Below are 23,451 nucleotides of genomic sequence, written 5' to 3'. Positions count from 1 at the left end.
GTTGCACCTCCACAAACAGGTACAGCTAAGAAACAGTCTTTAAATTTTGTAGATATGCTGTGTGGCTCCTCTGGCTTTACAGGAAAAGAACAAAAGAAGGAAACCAAGCTGACCCTTGGTCTCTGACAAGGTCGTTGCAGGTTCCCTTGTAAAAGAAGTGCTGGTTCTTGCCATAAATGGCCTAAGCTCATTCTCCCTGTACTCCTCCCTGTGCACTGTACTTCCTGGAGAGCTGCCTCGGTACTTCAGACCTGAAGATGCACAGTGCTTGTCCTCTGTGAATAAAAAGCTCCAGAAAGATAGTTTGAGGGATTTTTATTTAGGTAACACAATTGCTTCCTAAAGCAAAAAAGCAACTGGTAGAGCTACACTGCCAGTTAATACCAGAGGTGGAGATAAAACTCTTCAAGGGTAATCACTTCTGTTAACATGAACCATCAATTTCAAATGGAAGCTTTGAAGAACTTGCAGCTTTTCAGGGGAGAGCACTTGAACAGAAGTGGTTCCGATGCTTTCACCTTCTTAAACTTCACTAAAGCAGTTGTTCCTTTGTTGTCTACACATTGTTCACTATTGCTTGGTAGAGAAAGGACTGAGGCACATCCAGAATGTCCTTGGTTCCTGCAGAGCCATGCTAAACACCTGTCACCAGACTAGAAACAACTATGTTGGATTTAGAAACAGCCATTTAACTCCAAGGGATGGGAAGGAAATCTGCAGCCCTGCCTTTCCTCCCGCTGCAGTTTGTACTGCTACAGTTACCTGCTTTACCTCACAAGGATAAGTTACAAGGAGCTAGGGGGGGAAGCAGTGGTAACATCTTGTCAGCTGTGTTTCCTGACACTAGGGCTGCTCTGGTACCAGATGCTTTAATACCCAGGGCATTTTTTGCAGCAGCAGCAGTTTTAATAGACACCTTCCAGTATGTGGCAAGGGAAGCACTTCACAGGAGGGTAAGAAAATAATTTACCTTCTGGCCTGGGGTAAGGCACTTGGGGGTTCACTTTAAATGTGAAGAAATGGTTTGAGTCACATGCCTTAACTAGCTTCCTGATGCTAGAAATGAAGCGTTTAAGTCAGTGGTTAGGCTGATAGTCAAAATGTTCCTCTGTGCCTTCAGGTACGAGGCAAAAGTGTCTGGGAGAAGTTAAGAACAGGAGCACATAACATGGACAGCTTTCACCAGTGACCAGCTGAGATCCCTACCCTCGCTTTGTGTCCTGACGGCCTCTCACCCTGCTTATTGCAGTTCACATTCTATACATATTACATTTGGAGCTGGAAGAGAAACCTAATATACATGCCACATCAGTAAGCTTCAAGTCCTATGGAAACGCTTCATCTTGATGGGATAGAGCTGGGATATTTCTGGTTTGATATTGACCCATTTCAATATTTCAAGGCATGGTGTTTTGTTGGTGGGGTTTTTTTGGGTTGACAATTGGACTTAGTGATCTTAAGAGGCCTTTTCTAACTAACAATTCTATAATTCTGTGACTGACTTACTGCCCAAGAAATATTCTTAAGGCTTAAAAAAGTTACATAGAAGCACTTCTAAAATCTGTATTATAGATCTGTAAATCGAGTCTCAAATTAAGGATAAATTATCTATTTACACTTGTAATTTCATTCAACTTTCATTTTTTTTTTACACAACTGCTGCCTGAAGTATTCTTCTTGATGCCCTTACCTTCTTTGCAGTATTCAACAAATTTCACGTAGCAGTAGGATGCTTTTCTAGTGACCATTTTATATATCAACTTTAAACATAGTAACTAACTCCTGTTTCAGGGATCATCTCAGGCAAAATCAGGTGATTTAATCTTTCAAAGCTGATAATAGAAGCAGGAACTTAGAACTGCTGAGTCAGAGCTTAACCACACCACCATGTTTCTTTCTCTGAGATGAAGCAGCCTACAGATTGAAAGACACTTGGGCGATTTCTATGAACTGTCACCAAAGAGGGAGATTTGTAGAATGCACATTAGTCGTAGTCCCATTAATTACTTTGATTATGTGATGTTTGGTCCATCATGATTCCATTGGTGTCTCTGAATAGTTGCTGCTACTGCTGGCCGTTGAGCTGCGAGCCACAGAGCTGGCATTAGCCAAAACAAGTCTCTCTCTGTTTCCAAAAACTTCATTCACTGCAACAGAGAGGGGATTGCTTATGTGTTACCATTCCAGAGACAAGAGCAGTACAGCAGGTACAGCACAGTGAACACCACAGAATTGAAATCCTAACCTGGTGCATTTTTAAAGCTTTCTGCCTTACCCTGAGTAGGGAGTCCAATCTTACATGTCCAACAATCACCTGCATGTGATACTCAAATTACAAGTCCTGTTACTTCTCCCCCAGAACATCTCTAGAGGTTTCCCTGTGCATAATTTCTGTACCTAAGTACTGTGAAATGGATGAGTTTTGTAGAACAAAACATTAAGTTTAAATAATTTATTTCTGGTTTTAGTCTATCTGGTTTTCATCGAGCTCTTAAAAGCCTTCTCCAGAAATTCATGCCATGAAGTTGTATGTAGCTATGACAAACGATCAAAACCAGTCCTCACTTCTATTCCTACAGGCACTCAAGAATGTGGTATTTGATTACACCAGGAACATTAAGAAAAAAGTAAAACATAGGTACTATAAGAAATCACATATTCAGCTACAAGAAGAGAAGTCATGTGGCACAGTTCTCCCAAGTTAGAAAAACACCACATTTTGTGAAGCTGAAAACATGAACACATATGCAGTCTTGGGGTATTTAAAAATATTTACCTAGAGTTTCTCTCAGAGCCACGAAACATTACTGAATATACAAATACACCCAGGGGGCAAGGAGAGAGAACCACAAGATTCAAAGAAAGGAGAATGTTACCTGCAGAAACCTTGCTTATATCCCAAACACGTAGCCCTTCTTTCTCTCCTCCAAAGGCAAATACAAACGGGAAGTCAGGGCAGCAAGCTGCACAGAAAAGAACACCCTGGAAGAGAGGCAGAAAGAGGAGGATTTTAAGTATCATCCTAAAATGAATTTGGCATCTGAGAATACTTTAATCAAGCAAGTTTTAACAAATGTAAACTCTGTAAGTCTTAGGCAACTTATTTTGCAAAGACACAAGGTGACAGTCAAGAGCTGTTAACTACAAACAGTAAACCACATCTTCATCTTGCCATCTCGGCCGATTACATGTTGGTCTGAACACTGCCCTATAACAAGCAAGATTTACCCAGAATACAGAGATGTGATTATTTTTTTTCCCTAGATGTTACATTATGTAAAACCAGATTCAAGTCAGACATGATTAGGCAGACGTGGTTTATATAGAAACCTTGGAATCAAGTAATGAATATTACTCTACCATTTTCATATTTCTGGAATGGATTAAACTTGGTCTGTCTCCCAGGATATCCCAAATTTTCACAAATTTGTCAGCAGATGATGTCACAAGGCATCCTTTGATCTGACTGCTTAGTTGTAGCCCTGGAAGATGTAAGAGTGAAGCAATGTGAAAGCACCAAGAAACCACTGTTTCACAGGGATGATGATGCATTTTGAAGTGAAGTCATGAGAAAAAAACTAAAGTTTGTTTCAGCACAAAGGAGAAAAAAGTTATGAAATTTTCATGTAGCCACTGCTCCCTGTAGCAAGAGCTGCTATTTTGTCTCTCAATCCAACAACAGTAACATTGCAAAGATGCTACTGTTCTGCTTCTTGCTTCACATAATGTGGCTTCCCCAGGTAATTTTCCTCGTTCATGTGCCAAAGACACACTCTGCTATCCAAGACAAGAGGGCAGGCATGTACATACAATCTCATTTTAGACACCTACTGTGGTGCTCCAAGTTGCTATTTAGAAGCTCTACACTGATCAAATAAAGGAGGCAGTGTGAAAACCCTCCCATGTACTATACCTAAATTATCTCCAGAGTGAACATCAGTATAAAATAATTATGACTAGAGGAGGTAAACACTATAGTTCATAATCCTGGGCCAGACTGCAGTGTGTGTTTGTCCTCACTCAAAAAAACACAGGGAGTGTGTTTTGACAGGGATCTGTTTTGACATGCTTATTCATCGTACTCATTGGGAAAAGCTCACTGCTGTTAAAATACTTTGCTTACAGTGGCTTCTCAGCAGAGATTTGTTTCATATGCCAGCTACCCTGATTAGTATGCACAGCTCTCATTTGTTAAGCAAGGAATCACAACCACCTCAGTCCTAGCGACTGAAGACATCTCCCAGCTGTGCCTTGCCACTGGGGGACAAATACAACACACACAGTTTACCTGACACCTCTTCATCATGAGCCTTCAGAGTAAACAGTGGCTTATCAGCACGAGCATCCAGACAGTACACAAAGCCATCCTCTGTGCTTGCCTAAAGAAACCACAACATTTTAAAAACAAACAGTGGCAGTTACTCCTTTGGCAAAAAGCTCCTGTGAAATAATACCCATGCTCCAGTAAATCCCTGTGATTTGAGGCAGGCTTATGTTACTTCTCACTAGGGCATATTACACAGGGTACACAGCTCTGCATCCTTAAAGTCAGACTCCAACCAGCTGGTGCCTGAGCTATTCTATGTACCTAAACTATGCTGCAGGGACTTACACAGAAATCTTAATCCTATATGCATTTTTCAAATTGTCTTTTGAAGATGGCTGCACTACTATGCTTGGGTTTCTCGTTAGACAATTAAATACAGAGCCTTCAGTCTCTTAACTGTCAGTTCAGACTTCCTGGAAGCATCTGGTGGCTATGTAATAGCCCTGTGCAAAGCCAAGTGTGATTACACAGAGAGATCCACGGCATAAACCCAACAGAACTGAGCAACTGCTTTTGTTGGCTGCAACAGAGAACTAAACAGCCACTGAGATAATTTAAAAAAAAAAATAAAAAAAAATTTGGTTTTAAATTATGTTTAAAAATTCTATTATAAAAATCGCGACAAAACAGACATTTTTACTCAATACCAGCCAGGAGGACAGTGCCCTCTAGTGCTGATTTGAAACACCGAGTTAATAATCGGGCTCTTGGTTCCACTTAGCTACTTGTCAGTTGCAATTTCCTCATGACATGAAACACAATAGCAGCTATGCAAAGGAAAATATATCCCAGCTGCTGAACACTGTAACAACATGGTAAAGAAGCCGCCTTTGGAGTGAAAACGCATCAGCGTCAATTGCTTTTCTACTGTGACCACAAAGACACCACCAAACAAGTAGCTGGTCTTGACACACTTGCTGAAAAACTACCTACAACCATCCTCCCACATACAGCATTTTTAAAATAAGCAACGCCAGCGGTTCAACTGTCCATGATAAGATGCAGAAACACAAAAATACAGATTAAATTAAATGGCAACAGAAGAGCATGTACTCACTAGGAAATTACACGGGGAGAAATGATTCCAGGTTACTCTTTCAACCTGACCACTAAACCGCCACACTCGATGGTTATCTTGTGGGTTTCTGCAATCATACAGCACAGCTGATCTATGGGAAAAAGGGGTGGGAAATTAAGAAAAGAAATAAAATCATGGCAGAATACTTTATGAACTTTACCACTGGCATTTACAGAAGGTCCATGTAAAACTACAATGCAAAAATTACACTGGAAACAACTTTACTTTTCAATCTTAAAACAGATGAAAATTTCCCAGATAAGCACAAACTTTTTCTATATAGAGCCATTCTGTTTAAGCAAAGAGTGCTCAAATTTGCTCAATACATAAGATACTTATCATGCAGAAGACCATAATTATGCAAATATATCACTTAATAATTAAGAGACTTCAGGAGAGTCAAGTAATGACTGTTCAAAATAACACTAATTAGGAAATCAATTTGTGATACATATGCAAACATTTTCAAATATGGTTTAATTAAAAAAAAATCTTTACAAGTGGTTAGGGAAATGCTACTCTGAAAAGGAAAAAGAGCAGATGGGAGTTAGTGGGTCCTTTGAGATCATTTACAGGCTTATGCTCAGCCCAGTGATGGTAGAATCTGTACCAACTCAAAAAGCTCCTGGATGCAAATGCAAGAAGGGACCAATGATGTCACTCTCTCAACATCTCATAACTATTTACATCCACAGTGTAACCCACTCCCACTCCATCCTATAATTAAAGCCAAAGAAATGTTGTCTAGATTTCTCAGTTCTTTCCCCAGGCATTTTACAACAACAGTTTTACTACATGTATAATTTTTAACAGTCTTTCAGGTTAGGAAGGCATCTGCCAGTATTCTTTGAATTGCCTGTAGTCTTGGGAAGCTTTACAGGAAAAATCCACAAAGGCAGCCTACTAGTTTATAGATAGTTCACTGGATTGTAGGTGTCCGTGGGCTAGCTAAAAAGAGATTGGTAAACTGGTATCAGTGTTTGGATGTTTTCCCAACAGGTTCCTAACAGCAATAAAAGTTTTTCTCCGACACTTTTACTTCAGCAGATACAGCAAGAGCATAACACAAGCCAGAGAACATAAAGGGTTGGCTAAAGATTGAGAAGTCTTTCAATACTTTTAACACAAGGAAAAAAGTTTTAAAAGCAGCAGAAAAAAAAAATTATATAAAAAAGTCATGGTTCTAGAACAAAATTTAAAAGCTAGCCCTAGGAGATGGGAGAACAGAGGGGAAGTTTTTTGGCTGGCAGGGCTTACAGAAACTAGCAGTTACAGAGCTAGTCCAAGTGTGCAGACAGAAATCACCACTTCAGCATCTCCAAACTGCAATCACAGGAGATAGCCTGTTAGACTTGGTCTATGGCACGCCTGTCAACAGAGGCTGTCAGGAGTGGACTGCAACTTTAGTCTCTCATGCCCCTACCCTCGTCTTATTTGGCAAAACCTGGACAAGTTTTCACAGGAAGGACCAGTGACACATTCCCAATGCAGAAAATGCCGTAAGGCCAAATTAAGAAATCAGTTCACTTTGGACCAGGCACCTGGCACAGAAAAGGTCAGTCCAGATGGTTAAAGGATTTGGCTAGTCCTGAGAAAGAGGTAAGGAAAACTACATCTTGGGCACATACAAACCTGGCTACCTTACTGGAAAAAAATAACAGCATTACTCAAATTTGGCACAGTTATAAGCAAATGGAAAACATGAGACAACTTAATGGGATTAATTCAGTACTAATACCCTCTCTGTATGTAACATTTGAAAATATCACCCTGACTTACTTATCGTAAGATCCAGAAATAAGGGTCTGAGTTTCAAATGGATGAAACTGCACTGTCTGGACCTAGATAACAGAAGATTTTATTTTAAAAAACGAGCTTTAAATATAACATCCATATATAGGAACACACAGAGCATAACCCCTCCATCCCCCAAACCCACACATTTCCTCCAAAAACACCCTCCTATTAAGCTTTTTGATACTCAGGTTTCTCATAAAACAGTGCAACAGATGCACATTATTTTTATTTCAAACATTTCCACCCCATGGAAACAAGATATTTTCCAATATGTTTAACTGAACAGAACCACACACCCCCTTCCTGCCCTTGATATTAAAAAATAAGCTGGAAGAAGCAAAAGAGTAGCAGCTTCCAGTTTGGGGGAAAATGCAGATGTTAGCAAAAAATGGAAGTTGGGAGTTTGCCAAGGGTAGTGACTTTATTGACAGCAAAATAAGGTTATAGCTACTAATAACTAACTTTCACATTTTAATTACTATGAGAGGAATTAATTTCTGAGGTATCCACCACTATGGTATTTTAGTGTCATTTATTTTAAACCTTTCTTACCTAGAACAAACTGTAACTGACACTCATTGTTTCCTTAGGAGAGGGTTCGTTTGACCTATGCTCAAGAGATCTATTTTTTGTAGCTTTTAAGTACTAATAAGATTCCCTACCATCAGGGCTTTCACACAAAAGGCATTTTAAAAACTGCTGTGTATCTTTTCAAGCTTTCCAAGGGATAAATTTAATAACATTTTTAAAAGCAAATACAGAGTTGTTTGCCAAAGCAACTAATTCAGAAATGTAAAGAATTCTGCATAGTTCTTAGAAAATTACAGAACTGTTATTCTAAGGGTAAACTACCAAGCAGCTAATGAAAAACTGCAGTTATTTTTTCTCTGTATTTTACAGTGGAAGAAACATAACAATTATTATGTACCTTGTCTGTGTGTAGCATCAGGCTGGCTGCTGGATTACCCACAGACATATCCCACAGAATCACAGTATTGTCAGCAGACGCACTTGCTAAAACATTCCTGATAATGGATTAAAAAAAAAAAGTTTTAAAAATCTTTATATGGATATCAATAAATAATGGTCAAACATCCAAAATACATACATACAGAGCCTGATTCTGAGATCAAGTGCATTGCTAGTCTATTGACTGTGTCTCAAGCCTGAGGGATAAGTTCCTGAAGGTAATTCTAACCTACAAGTCTACAAATAGGCTATATACATTATATGAGTACAACACTCAGAATAAGTGACAGTTTTCCTTATATTCCCCCCCCACCACTTAAAATTCATTTACTGGAAGATTTATTGAACAAAACAAAGCAACAAAGGCTTTAAAACACTTCCCTTTCCTTTGACATTAATATATTATTTTTAAACATTACCTATGTAACTTGGTTTTACTGGCATATGTATACAGCCAAGAGCAGGACAAACCTATTTTTAAAATATTTTGCTCTCCAATATCGGAGTGTTAATGTAACTACTGAAGACCCAATGCTGTACATCCTTCATAGAATGCTGAAAGGAACCACTAACATTTTAGTTAGTTTACAGACCCCTCATTTCAACTTGATAAATTGTGTTAAAGCAACAAACACAGTTTAGAAGTTTAATCAGACAAAAAATCAAATATTCCCAAAGGCCTGTCAAATACACACCACAGTTGCTACTGTTGCTCTTATAAACAGATCTATTACTTTAACATCCGATTTCAGATTGAAACTGCTCCCCTTATACTATCATATTATTTTTTAATAGTAACCAAGTATTTCTGACTGAAAGAGATAACATTCTCCTGGAAACACTGTTCTTCCAAACTATGTTACAAGGGGAAGTTAAGAAAATGCATAGTGAAGGCTAGGAGAACATTTTACAGCAACATCATTATGACCTACAGGCAGTTATTTGTAGAGAGCTGTCACAATATGTCTTGCTTAAAAACAAACAAACAACAAAACATTTAAATATAGGTGCTCCAGGGAGTTCCTTATTTTGCCCCTAAGTCTCTCCCACTTCAAGGCTGTTTTTATTTCCTGAAATATCAGCCAGTATCAATGAATCTGTAACTCAGCACATCATGGAATTCCAGACACAGCATTACTAGGTATATGAAAACTACTCCTTTGTAACACTGATGGAATGATCACTATCATGCTCTGTGCTTATGTATAATTTAAAAACAAAAGACAGCACAGTTTAAATTACGACTGCAATTTATGTACATTTACAGCATGTCTATGTGGAAGTTTCCTTCTTTGGTATCTAGATAAGAAAGCATTGTAAGTGAAGGCTTACAACTGCTGATCAGGAAGAAGTAAGCAGAATTGACTATGTGTATCTTCAGAAACATTCATGACACCAGGAAATATATATATAAAAAAAATCAGCTTGTGTCTGACTGGAATAGTTTCGTGGCCCTTGCTGAGGATCCTCTGACAGTTGAACTCTTGAAAACCACCCAAGTGATACAAAACCAGCAGGATCTTTATTTCAGTCAGCCCATTGTCCATGACCTCTCTCCCAAGATGAACCAGCTCTGCGTTGCTGCAATAGCAGCACTTCATTGCTAGTTCATTCAGGCAGCAGGGAATTCTGCCTCAGAAAATCCAAAGGTCAGAGGCATTGGTATAACTGTGCTATTGGGCCTTTCACACTCTTTTTTCTGTTCACAGCTCTGGGGCTAAAGCCAGAGGAAAAAAAAAAACAGCATAGCAAGGACTGCCTTCTATAGATCTACTTCTAGCTGTTGAAATGGTGTTTTAGGTCACTGTCAGACTGGCACAGAGCAGGGCAGCCCTTCTGCTTGTCCAATTTGTGCATCTGACTTAAATGTAGCAGACATCTAATGGCTTAGACCTACCTTAGCCCTGCCCTCAACTGGACAACTAGCAAATAGAAACTGATCTGCAGAAATAAATAGGTTTAAAAATAATTAATTCATTAAATAAATAATTCTACTTAAAAAAAACACCAAACAAAAAAAGTAGGGCTGTGTGTGTATTTTTGAGAACTGCTTCGCTTCAGCACAGCTTTCAAGTTCAGTGTTATACTACGTAAGATTCTGGGTTTGTGTGAAAAAATATATGCTTAATCAAGCACACAACTTTATCAACATCCATTGTAATTCAAATATTCTTTTACCTGCTTTGTTTATTCCATGAAAGATCAAGCACAGCATCAGTATGTCCTTTCACTGTCTCTTCTGAAGATAAACTCTGTATGGAGATAAAACAACACACTTTTGAGAATTACAGCTTCCACAGAAACCAAGCATTACAAGACATTAGTCTGAACACATTAATGCCTACACAAACAATTCATGTCTTAAATTATTCCCACTTGCTGCAACAAGGCTTTTGATAGAACTGTCTCTGCAGTACCTGCACCTTGCTTCCTATGCCAGATCTCAAGATTGTTCCATCCACAGCTGGTGGGCTTACACAACTGGTTACTCCCTTCAGGCTAGCAGAAGAAACGTCATTGTCTCCAGATAACGTGCAGCATCTTCAGTTTCTTTCTAAACACTTCTGGCAGTTCCCTCTCCCTCCTCTCAATTAACTGAGCTTTAGGCCCTTGTAACTGCCAGCTCCTACAAATTCTAATTAAAAATGGTTAAGCTTAAAAGTTTACTGGGACAGCAAATGAAAACTACCCAAAGGCCATCCCATTCTTCTTCTGTTCTTGATTCCAGGGTTTAATTATCCGTACAGAGAACAGTTAGCATTTCAGATTGAGGTAACATTTATGAGTGGTATCTTTAACAGAAATTCCAATAACTCAGTGATTTTCAGAAGCAAGTTTCACAAAACAAATTCCACTTCTGAGGATATTTTCTCTATTGTTTTTAAAACCAGGAGGCCTGAGAGCTCAAGAAATAAACTACCTTCACAATCCCACAGAGTGGTTCTTTAGCTGACTAACACTGAGTGCTCCTTTGTTTGGGAAACCAAGATTTGCCACATACCATGCTGACCTTCCCTATAGCATCTACTATAAGCAAAATCTAAAAGATTTAAGTTATGTTATCTTCCATACTTGTTTTCCATACCAAAGAATTTTGAGAAATCACAAGAAGGCTTTTGGGCATACAATGAGTACCAGATTCATGTCCCATAACTTAGCATCCAGTCTAAACCTTAGTCTCTCTCTTTGGTAGTTTAAGTTTTCTCTACAGTCCTCTAAAAGAAACTCAGCCATTTTCTGGGGCTGTCTCTATGCATTGACCTTATACAATCTCGATTACAAGCTTAAAATATGCTTAAATTTGAGATAGATAAAGCTAACAGAGATGAATCCTGATTAAATGTATTTTATTAGTGTCAACCATGTCCTTTATTGCTCAATGCCTTTTCAACTCTCTGAGTCACAGGAAAATACTAATTTTATCCTACTGCAGATTACCACGACATTGTCTTCTACAACCTTTCTCAAACACCATCTTCCAACATGATGGAATTAAACCAAATTATCTATTATGTTTTCAGCATGTGGAAAAAAAAAGTAATAATAACATTATCCTTGCTCTAAGTTTCTTCCACCCAGCCAGATAAACCATTCTGCCATACTTACTTTCTTTCCTTTCTTTTTCTTCTTTTTCTCTTTCTTGCTTCCAAGAGAAAAGACTGGTTCTAAGGATTCTACTATATCAAGGTCCCAAATGTCAATAACTGGGGTCATGTTACCGACTGCAACATAATTTCCTACAAGAAGAAATCCAAATGCAACCACATTTATTTAGAGTTACGAAACAGCACATTTGGAAACCCAGCTGTTGCTTATTTCTTTGATTAAGTAAAGCTTATACTTATGTGCCAGATTCTTCTATTTTAACATACTTGATGTTTAATACTGACAAGGAGCTATTTAAAATATCAACCGACAGCAAATGTTGCCAGAAAAAAAATTACTTAATCTCCAATACGCTTCCCCTTTAGTACAAGTAACTGCTCAAAGAAGCAAAGTTCCACATTTTTTTTGTTTGGTTTGTGGGGTTTTTTAAGGAAAAAAGCCCCAAAACACACTCCTTGTACTATGAAAAAGAGTATCTGTAAAACACAAGAAAAAGGTTACTATTTACATAAACATTTATAAATTTTGCTGTGTTTTACAGTTAATCAACTGCATTGGCTGTAATGAGTTAGAACAAAAGCAACCTTTCCTTTGCAAATAGAAAATAAAGCAGATTAGAGAAGAGCTTACTCTGATCTGCTAATTTACAGTAACTTTATTATTTGTAATAAAACCAGTGTTTTAGTCAAATCACTTGTTAGAGTAGCATCACTAAGATGACTGTATCCCCAAATAAAAACCTGATATTTAGTTTTTCTATCTTAACACCATGGTTTTATTTCTGCTTGTACCACTCGAGGAAAACATCTAGTGACAACATTCCATTTATATATTTTTCAAATTAAAAAAAAAACAAACCAAAAACATTTAACTGGACATTTACAGCATTCCTTGTAATTTACCTAGTGATTCATCAGGACTAGGATCAAAATTCAACCATTCCAGACTTAGAGGGTAAGCAGGCAAGAGAATATCATGATGTACATAAAATGAGTTCTCTTCGTGATTATAAACTGAAAAAAATTAAGAGATATATAAGACATCAGCGAAGAGGAACAGCAAGCAACTCTGAACAGTTCACTTCTGCAAAAGGCAGATGTGGCAAACACTAAATTGTCAAGGAGGTCTAGAATGTAAGCTTGAAGTGTGTTCAGCTTTTTTGTGTGGAGTCCAGTGCCCTCAAGTAGTGATGTTTCACCTCACAGGATCCCATGAAACAAACTTTCTCCTGAGTACTTTAGATAAAGAAGTGATAAGTTCAGAAAAGCTTAAGACACTTTATTCCTACCATGCCATGCAATACTACTTTGTTTGTAAGATCACTTTAAAATAGATGTTCTATTTCCAGGACTTTCTACATCAGGTTACATTAAGGAAGGCTTAGACATTCATTTTACAGAATCAGAAATTTAAAAAAAAAAATCCAGATGCAGTCAAAGGGGAAATGAAGGTAAATGACAGTTTACAAATTAGAGGAAGCTGAAGAAGTCAGATGAAGTTACCTTCAGCAGGCTGTAACTGAGATACAGGAACAGTTTTGGTAAAGCAGCTATGTACTAAGTACAACATTCCCTTTAGCCATCTATTTTTCTCCATATAATGAAAATAATTACTAGCTGGATAGCAGATAAAACCCATTACTTATTTTAATAAAATGGTATCATACACACAAAACCACTGTGCTGTTTGTAAGTGTACATGACAAATGTTCAGATACTAACTAAAGTCTTCAGTTAAATAAATAGTCTTAGTAATTAACTAAGAGAGGGCTACCCAATGTTACAAATTGCAGGAGCCTGTGCTATTGTTTTATAAGTTTATACAGATGCTGGTATCTGAAGAGATGCATTCAAACATAGCAGAAGCATAGCCAGAAACATTCCCCCAAAGAACCACCATAAGAAAAGAAAACACTTCAGCACACTCAATAGTACTCCTTGCTACAAAAGAAAAATCTTTTACACAGTAAAACTAATGGCATCTCTAGAACAAGTGGTAGTCAGACCTTACCAAGGATCATCCTCCTAAAACTAAGATGATAAAGGTGCTGATTTTAATACTCCTAGCAGTGGAAAACTCATTTAAAGAAGCAAGGAGAAAGCAAGGAAAAAACCCAAACTAAACAGAAAAAAACAAACCATAAGAGGAAGCTTGAATGATATGGAAAGTAACTGGAAGAAATATTATATGTTCAGAGAATAAAAATGCCATAGTATTTTCTAAGTGTCATTAGGAATAATACAAAAAAAGGAAATGCTATGCAGCCTGATAAAGGCACATGATCTAAGTAACACCAACTCCACATTGAAGACACCATTTCTGGAAATTGGCTAAAGCACTGTATCACATGAAAGAGGACAAAACACTTGGGAGTAGACAGGGAGAAAAAATCCCTTCCAAAAATACGTCCCACTTTTTCTACACAGCCATATGGAACAAGATAGATAAGACATATTCCCTAAATTCACTGTAGGGAACAAACCCTGTTACTTACCATGAACCTCCAAACTACAGTAGTCTTTATCAACTCTGCCACAAAGGACAAGATTGTCACTGGGCTTAATCAAAAAGTCCTCCTGTTCATACTGATCCTGAACAGCAAAAGAGAGGACAACAGATGTTCAACAAAGCACATAAAGGCACAAAACTACACACGTTCAAAAGGTTGAATCAGTAATACCTTTTAACCATAACTGAAAACACTTGAAACCCAATGTCCTGCTGCCCACTTGCCTAAAACCCGCTTATGGTGGTAAACAGAGAAAGTCAGGAACAAGACTGAACCATGGGGAGATTGAGTAGTTATTACACAGACTGAAGGACTATTTCTGTGGACCTAGGTGAATTCAGAGATGTTTCATCACCAAATATGAAGCCATCTTTTGTAGCTATCATGATGCAGTCCACTGCTGAAAAGAAATCACCACCAGGAGCCCACATACATAGCTTATTTCCCTTGTGCTCTCATGCCTTGAGCACTTTGTAGTGTAATAACTTTTTACGCAATAAGCCTATTGTAACTACTCCTCACATCCAGAAAGCAATTCCAAGAGCATTAAAGCAATGTCTACTTTCTGGAAAATATTTCCAGAAAAATACTGCCCACAGCTATACTGGGAATGCAGCCATACCAGAACACATCTCATCTAATTTTTATTGTTACTGAGGAATGGAAGGCATCCAGGGAATTTTTGTTAGTGGAAAATTAAAAACTGTACATAGAAGTCAATAGTCTTAATCAAACAGATACCATTCTTCAAATATGCAACACATACAAGACATTTCTTGTTGTAAGCTTTTAATTTCTTTTTTATTCAGTTAAAGCATCTTTTTTATGTTTGGAACAAAGTTGTGAATCCCTGTGTGAATGTCTTTGTCTTTTAAAGCATTTCTCTCATCTCCTGGTACACAGGAGTAAGAAAAATCATGAACCAGTCAGTGGAACTCAAGAGAAAACATATAGTGCCCAAAAGTGCACATAGCAAGTGAACTAGTTTTACAGGTAAGGGGTACACCTTCCTCCTTGAGTTCTGTACCTGAAGTGACCATAACAGCTCCTTGTCTGAGATCACACTTGTTAGACAAACCCCCCTGACACAGCAACTAGACATTGTGGTAGAAGCCTATAGCAACTCTTTTCTTTCAATCTCATTAGCTTTGTAAAGAATCCAAAACAGTATAGAAAGGACAGGATCCATAAAAATCTCAGAATCTGTATGATTCTGATAACCTGTAAGATGTCTTAAAAATTCACCCGCTCCACCACCATGTCCCAGATGATCACAGTCTCTCATGGTTGTTCTCTAGATTACATTGTCTCTTCTCATGCAACCTCACCTTGTAATTGATTTTTGTAACCTCCCTACGTAAATTAAATCAATTACAAATTGCAATCTATCCTTCTGAACTAAACTTTGGGATATTCCCTGGAATCTCTCCATTGCTTTTCTGAGGAGGCACTCAATATTCTAGCCACAGCAATACTGATGTTAAGTAGAGCTAAGTAGAGAAAGATTACCTCATGTCTTGCATGCTGAACCCCTGTTCACCATAAAAAGACAAACAAGCATTTTCTGAGTCCTACTCCATAGGCAACAAACCACCTCCACATACAGAAGCATGTGGCTTAAACAATGAGCCAGTTCACCTTAACATACAACTTTGACGTAAAAAGCACACACAGAGGACTGCACAAAGCAACTCTAGAAGAAAAGAGCTCCTTCTTACCAAAAATCTGTCAAACCTTTGGAAAAGGACTGCAAGCACCTATAGATCATAAGTCAGCCTACTTGGCAGTGGGAAAATTTAACTGATTTTTAAGTTTATGCTATTTAAGATATTTAACATTTTTATAGTACTTACAGTGCTTTTGAGAGTGATGTAAGGATCATGATCATTGCTCCCATATACTGTTAAAGCAGCCAAAGAGTCTCCAAGTTTTAAATCACCTAGATGAGAATTTCAAGACAATTTTTATACATGTCAGTGACAGGTGAAGTTACAAACTCCTATACCAATACCTGCATGAGTGTTTTCACAGACTTTTGCTGCTTTGCTTCAGCACTACAGCAGGGGGAGTGACAGTCTTTCCAACCCTGCTCTCGGTTCTAGTATCAGGGGGGGTGGACACTGAATTGTCTCACTTGTGATACTGGGACAAGCAACTAATTAGAAATGTGAATTTCCAACTTTTGAAACATAGCACTGTGTAGTTATAGGATACTAATTTCTTAAGTACAACAAGAAGTGAGAAGTTTCTTCACTTACACTGCATATCTGACATCCAAGTTTTTCCTACCTGTGTATTCCTCTTCATCATAATTTTCCAAATCATATTCTTCCAGTTCATCATCAGACCGGTCTTCATCTTTATGAGAAGATTCAGGTCTGTCAGGAACGGCTACATTCGTGCCAGGTGCCATCTGGCCCTCCTCGCTACCACCAGGGTCATCCCTGTTTAAAGACACACAACCCTGAGAAAACAGCAACAGACACTTAGAAGGCTTCCAGGCAGCTGCCTAGGGGACTGCTAACAAGATGTCAGCACACAGTCCTGGCTGTTCACATGGGTTTCAAGTCTTTAATGCCAATAATTCAGAAATCTATTCACTCTAGATGGCATTACTATTATCAAGCTTCCAGAAACTTTTCCTTGAAAAGTTTTAATGACAAAATGCAGCACAAATTTTGCTCAACAGAACAAAACTATGTACCTAAATCCCTTTCTCTTGCTGTACTTTTGCAGTCAATGCTCTCAACTTCAGTTCTTTGTGTTCACAAGTGACGAACTCCAGCTCCCTTTTCCTTTAACCCCGCCCCCCCTCCCCACCCCCGGCCCTGTCACGCACCATAACTCTAGCATTTCTTCAAGATTTTTAAAACCTTATTTCCTCTTATTTTCCATAGAAAAAAAAACAGCACAAAACTCAGCAGGAAGGGACATATTGCCTATTATTTCTTACAGGGTAAACTATGCAACATTGGGAAAACTTGGAACTTCTGTGGCAACAATTCTGTATACAAGGCATTCAGAAGAAGGAAGTGTACATTAAACACTGGCTGAGGCCCTAACAGACATCTCAGATATCTCAACAGAACGTGCTCCATAGGAACTCACCACTGCTGAATACACTGTATTTCTGACTTTCTGCACACTACACACCCAGGCAACAATGAGCCAAGCTAGTTCTCACAGATACATTATCAAAACCTATTTTTATCATCTGTTAAGAAAAATAAGCATTTCACATTATTACAACAAGATAATTAGAGATTCTAAATCTGAGTCTGTTTTGTGAGCTTTGCACAGGAAAAAAACCGACTTCTACAAAGTAGAAAGGATTATAACCCCTTTGTTTTTTGCATATGGTCTTCAAATTTCCATGCTGAAGTTTAACAGAATGCTTAATTACTAACAAGCAACCTCAAATCCTTCCGTGCTTCTGAAGTCACAAGAGAAAGGAATCCACTCAAAAAATCAAAATTCCATGCCCATAAAGAAGAAACAACGAACATCAAAGATAACAGAAACATTAAGCATAATTGGTTAAGAAATCAGCATAGATTCAGAATCTTCCAAACATTTAACATTATTTTGGAACCATTAAAAAACAAAACCAGAACAAATCACAACCTGGAAAACAATGACTCTGTTCACTGATAAAGTCACAAATTCATCTAACAGAAATTGGGTGGATAATACTCACCCAACTACAAAAGTTTTTACTGCTACCTGTTGCTTCTGTTCAATCATACACACTGTGGTATAAGCACACAGCCTACATAGGTGAAACAGAACCGGCAGCCTAAGTTTATGAACAAATTTAACTGAAAAGGGCCATAAAATGGCCTCACTACCTCATCTTTTTCCAGACAACAGAGAGCCATTTCTCTATTGTCTTTCATGGATTATGTTTCCTAAATCTGTCACTTCTGCTAGTCTTTCCTTAAGTTTAATTACCTTATTCTTAAAAGCAGAGCAACAAAACTTAACAACACAACTAAGGGCTTTCGATGCTGAGTGGAGAGCCATACTATCTCCCATTCCGTATGTGAACCATAAATACACCCCTAAGTGATATTTTGCCTTTTTTGCCAAAGCATAAACACGAAGTCATTCTGAGCTCCACCGTGGCCTCCAGACTTGCTTAGACTGAACGTCTCACCCTCAGCATCCACTTTTCCACAGCCAGTTTGGCACTTGTATCGCAGTTTGCCCCCTCTCCAAGGCACCTGCGGTTACAAACCCAACTTCTGTCCTCGCTCTAAGTGGGAATGGCAGCTCCAGCAGGGACCGGTGCCCGAGGAGGTCTCTGCAGCCTCCACCTGGAATGCTCAGCCAGCCTGACAGCGCATGACTGGACGAACCGCATGGGAGCACAACCCACGCTGTCGTACCCACGATGAAGGCAGGATACATCCTTCATTCAGCGTTTCTCCTTTCGGTGTCCGGACAAACGACCCCGCGGGCAGTCAGGCTCACTTGACACAGCCGCTTCAGGAGGAGCCGCTGCAGGCTGGTGCCCGTCTGCGCTGCCGGCTGCCGCTTCCCAACCCGGGCCTTCAGCGAGCTCCCCGGGCCTGCCGGCAGGGCCCCAGCGCTCGGGGACACACCCCCCCCCCGCAGCGGCGAGGCCTGGGGGGCTCCAGCCGCTTCACCAGCAGCGCCCAGCCCGGCCGCCCCCGCCCCGCGCCCCCGGCCCCGCGCCCCCGGCTCACCCCAGCCTGTCCTGGGCCTCCCCGATGAGGCGGTTCAGCTCCTCCTGGCTGAGCTGCACCTGCGGGACGGACACGGAGAGGAATGAGGGCGGCGGGGGGGGGCCGGGGGGAGGTGCGGGGGTCCCTCAGCCCGGCCCCCCCCCCCGCCCCCACCTTGTCCGGCGTTTCCTTGGCAACGCCGCAGCGCACCCAGGCGGCGCAGGTGACGGGGCAGCTCATGGCGGCGGTGCGGGAGCGGTGCGGGAGCGGTGCGGGAGCGGTGCGGGAGCGGTGCGGGGCGGCACGTGCGGGCGACCCCGGCGCACTCCGAGTGACGCGAGGGCCGGAGCCTCCGCCCGCAGCAGCGGAAGGGGCGGGGAGGAAGGGGCGGGGAGGGAGGGCCGGGAGGGGCGGGGCGGGGCGGCCGTTGGAGGGAGCGTTAACGGCCGCTCGGGGCGGCTGTGGCGGGACGCGCTGCGCTTCGGGCCGAGCCTGCCGGGAGGCCGGCTGCCTTTCAGCGGCAGGTGCTCCCGTTTTTATAAAGCGAACGAATAAAATTAATTGTTAAAAAAAAAAAAAAAAAATCGCTTCTCTGAGTTGGCCCAGGCTGTGTAGCACAGGACACCCCATTCGTCCTTAACAGGCGCTGGGCCCAGCTGGAGTTCCAATACCCTTTTAGTACCAGAGATAAATTCTCTCGCTGTGCGATAGCAACTGCTCCTCCTGGGTGCCCTGGTGAGGCGACGTCCTGCCCCGTCCCCGGGCTCTGCAGGGGCTTTGCTGCCCGCACTGGGTCGTGGCTTCCCCTGCTTCCAAGGAGAGACCTGCCCTGCTGATCTTCACGCTCGCTTTGGCTGTGAAATACCCCGGCAGCAATCCAGCAAAAGTAAAGGTTTAGAAAAACCTTTTTTTTGCTACTATATCTAACATTTATCCGAGGAGGAGAAACAGATGCACAGAGCCAGCATCGAGGGAGCTGCAGGATGTTGTGAGGGAGTGGTGTCTTCACAGGTGGTGTTGGTTTTTTCCCCTCCCAAATGTCAGTGCCCTGTACTAAATAGCTCAGAGAAAATGGATAAAATGTCAGCAGGAATATACGGGAAGGCAGCCTCTTACTAACACTGAGAAATCACTACTGTTTCTAACACTGAAATCTTAACTTGGGGGATAAGTGCAAATTGCATGGATGGAAAGCTGAGGTTAAGAGAAGCAGCATTTCTCACGGTAAAGCTTAAGGAGTTGGCAACTGAACTTCAGCTTGGCAGATAGGATGGCTACATTTATTTCATCCACATGTCACTAGACAGCACCACTGTAGCATTTTTGTTATTTTATCCTGTGGTTCCGGTGTGAGGGAGAAATAATTATCAGAATATTACTACCTCTTCACTACTCTGTTAATTTCACCCATTTGCTGCCTTTAGGCTTAATGCAGATACAAATATACCAAGGCAAAAGCTGTATCTTTACATTTGTTCCTTGTATTGCACTGTAGCATGGGTATCATAGTTCTATCTGGGGTCAAATTACCAATCTTGAATTTTGGTATGCCTGCCTTTTTGCTGGGCTTGAGTTATTTACTTTGCCAGTCACCTTCTCTCACAGTGTTCAAGAACTACTTCTTGTCTTCCCACACACCACTTGGCTACAGTTTGACTGTCAGTCTTCCTCCAGACTCTGAAGCAAATTTTGTGGAAGCAGATGCTATTCCCAAAGGACAGGCAGAGGGAAGTGTTATGCTGCCAAAAGGAGGAAAACAAGATTACTTTCCAGTGACTGCGGTTCCTAAATATGTTTGGGTTTGTGTTGGGGTTTTTTTCAGAAATATACATTTACAGTGTGGAGGTTTCCACAACAAACACTTCAGCCAGACTTGTTTTAATCAAAGCGTTACCCAGAGGGGGGCACACATGCTCTATCTTCCCTCCCAACACATACACATTCACAAAATAGCAGTGTGCTCTGGTGAGGCTCAACAGCAGAAGTACCAAAAATAAGAGACTCAGAGAAGAAGGAACGAAGGATAATAGTAGCAACTATGCATTTGGATATTACAGCTTAGAGAACTGCAGTTACTAGTAATAATTTTTCTTATAATTTGAGAGCCTGGCATTCATAAATGCTGGGTGATTCCAATATTTCATCACAACCTGGCTGGTGATGGTCTCAGGGTCCTCTTAAGAAAAGAAAAACTTTTCTATTAAATATGCTGTTGTTCCATGGTGCCTTGGCAATCACAGAGATGGGGTTGAAACAGTGGTGCCCCAGGCATGAAGCTCCCTGCAGACACCTGAGACAGAAATTGAACTGTAGCGCAGTACAGCCCACTCACCCCAAGGAACCAGCCAGGATAGTTCCTTCATAAAACACCAGTAAAAAACTGGTCTTGATATTTCATGTCCAAAGATGACTCAGCCACAGAGGTGTGAGGCTTGGGAAAGAAAGCAGATGTTATTTTTTTTATTTGGATGAAATTCTGACACAACCCCTGGAGGAATTTTGGGATGAATCCAAAAAGCTGTCCTAATCAGGAACAAGGCTGTATAGCTGACAGAAGTCTCTCTGGATCTCTGGTAGGTGGAAGAACTGGCCGTGGAGGAGGATATATGCAACAGGTGACGAGGACTCAAAAGGCTGTCTCAGGAAGGGTGTGAGGACCAAGTTCACATCCTGTGGAAATAAAAGGTTTTTGACCAGAGAAATTGTCATCAAACATTCACATGCCACAGTCTGTTCTGGACTGGCCTTGGGCCTCTTACAAATTTGAAGGCTTAGTTTTATTTTTTTCATCAGAGCTCAATCAGACACAGCAGTATTTTTCCTCCAGAACTGTTTTGGGCCTGGAATCTCTCTCAGATCCATTTCTTATCCTCTGATGAGCAGAGCTGACTTCTTGTTTTCACTTGAGAGACCTCAGCAAAATAAGGCAAGACTTGAAAGTAGTGATTTTCACTGCTTCAGTTTAGTCACAGAGTCTGGTATCAGGAACTTCTACCTGTCTGAAGTGAAAAAGCACTCAAACATTGGTCCTATTTCTGGATCCACATTTGATCAAACCTGACCTGCTTTTCACCTGAGGATACAAGGGCTGGACAGTTCTCATCGGCAGGAAGAGTGTGTCTGTACCTCGTTCAAGATGTTGTCATAAACATTCAGAAAGGTTCAGCTGGCTTAAGTTACCTCCCTAAGCAGAGCAAACTTTTGTTCTGGTTTGAATTTACCAGGTCAAGAAAAGCGCGGCCAGTGGGAAAAGTCAATGGCTCTGCCACGGGGATGGTCCAACTTCTTTTTTAGGGGATGTCTTAAGTTGCCCAGAGAGCTGCAGTACTCCACACTAAGTAAGGGTGGAGAGAGAAGAGAACTGGTTGATGCAGGAGTGATGCTGAAGCAGCTGGTGCCAGCAGGCTCTCCAATAGCTATTTGAAAACTTGAAAAGCTCCAGAGTCCAAAGCTCTGCACGGACCTTGTTATACCTTAAATCATGAAACTGACAGAGACACTGTAAACATTCCCAGAATGACAGCTGGAAGGTAGCAGAAGGCCATGAAAAGGTTCCTACAGCAAATCATGCAGGCTGTAAGCAAGAAAACAAAGAGAATTTTATGTGTTTTGAGAGAAGTTATGCTGTAGGCTTATGGCAATGGTTCAGCTGACCTCTTCAGATGAGAAGAGGGGAAAGAGATTGATACACTATCATGGCATCATTTTCTGTTTTCTCAAATGAGCTCCAAAATATTAATTTGCAGTCCCAGAGATGCTGAACAGCTAAAAGCAAAGTCACAGTATCAAAAAATCCTCTAACTTAGGAAAGAAAGGAAGAAGTACTTAAGAGTGGCTTTGAAATACCAAGACCAGCCATAAAAGTCCTCAAGGTTACCTTTTGAGTCTCTGCTTGCATTCCCTGTGTATTTCTGTGAAATACAAAGCATGAATAGTGGGAGGAAACTAAAGGAAGGGCACATCTCAGTAGGGCAGCATCTTGTCAAGGGAGACCATGTTTGCACAGAGCAGCATAGCCTGGAGGGAAGAACTCTTGAACTGATAGCCAGGCATAAAGTTAATTTTTCAGTTAGTTGAAACAAAGCTGCTTTGGTTTTCTTTTATCCATGACCTCCTTAAGGAGTTTTCTGGGAGGGAATCAATCTCCTCACTTTAAAAGACAGAGCATCCTTGCACTAAGGCTTATTTGCCCAGATCTTACAAATTGCTTTTGGTGCTCTTTGCTTAACTTTCTAGAATAAACCAGGTCTGTCACTTACCTTTTAACTATGTCCAGTAATAACTGTGATCTCAGTGTGAACCAGGTACACTTCAAAGGTATGAAATCCTTAACTAGGGTAGAGTGGATGTATTATCAGTGCAGAGGGGCATGCTTACAAAGCATCTGCTTCCCCAAAACTTGTGCTGAGAGCTTGGGAGTGAGAGTCCCATCATGCCTGCAATGACTGCTGACAGTGCTGGAACCAAAATAAAGGAA

At 40.6% G+C, this 23,451-nt stretch overlaps 1 protein-coding gene across 1 annotated transcript; it reads right to left on the bottom strand.

The window, feature by feature from the left end:
* Positions 1-300: 300 nt before the first annotated feature.
* Positions 301-19,273, bottom strand: PWP1 (PWP1 homolog, endonuclein). Its single transcript, XM_051637936.1, has 15 exons — positions 19,149-19,273; positions 18,996-19,054; positions 16,576-16,730; positions 16,140-16,225; positions 14,272-14,368; positions 12,680-12,790; positions 11,778-11,908; positions 10,350-10,423; positions 8,131-8,227; positions 7,185-7,246; positions 5,385-5,496; positions 4,289-4,379; positions 3,361-3,482; positions 2,877-2,982; positions 301-2,147 (listed from the first exon to the last, which is right to left on the bottom strand). The coding sequence occupies exons 1-15, from the start codon at positions 19,212-19,214 to the stop codon at positions 2,032-2,034; spliced, it is 1,485 nt and encodes a 494-aa protein (XP_051493896.1). The 5' UTR covers positions 19,215-19,273; the 3' UTR covers positions 301-2,031.
* Positions 19,274-23,451: the final 4,178 nt, after the last annotated feature.

The sequence above is a fragment of the Apus apus genome, chromosome 1 (assembly GCF_020740795.1).
Source record: "Apus apus isolate bApuApu2 chromosome 1, bApuApu2.pri.cur, whole genome shotgun sequence".
In the NCBI taxonomy this organism is placed as follows: domain Eukaryota; kingdom Metazoa; phylum Chordata; class Aves; order Apodiformes; family Apodidae; genus Apus; species Apus apus.
This window is presented reverse-complemented; position numbering and strand designations above follow the sequence as displayed.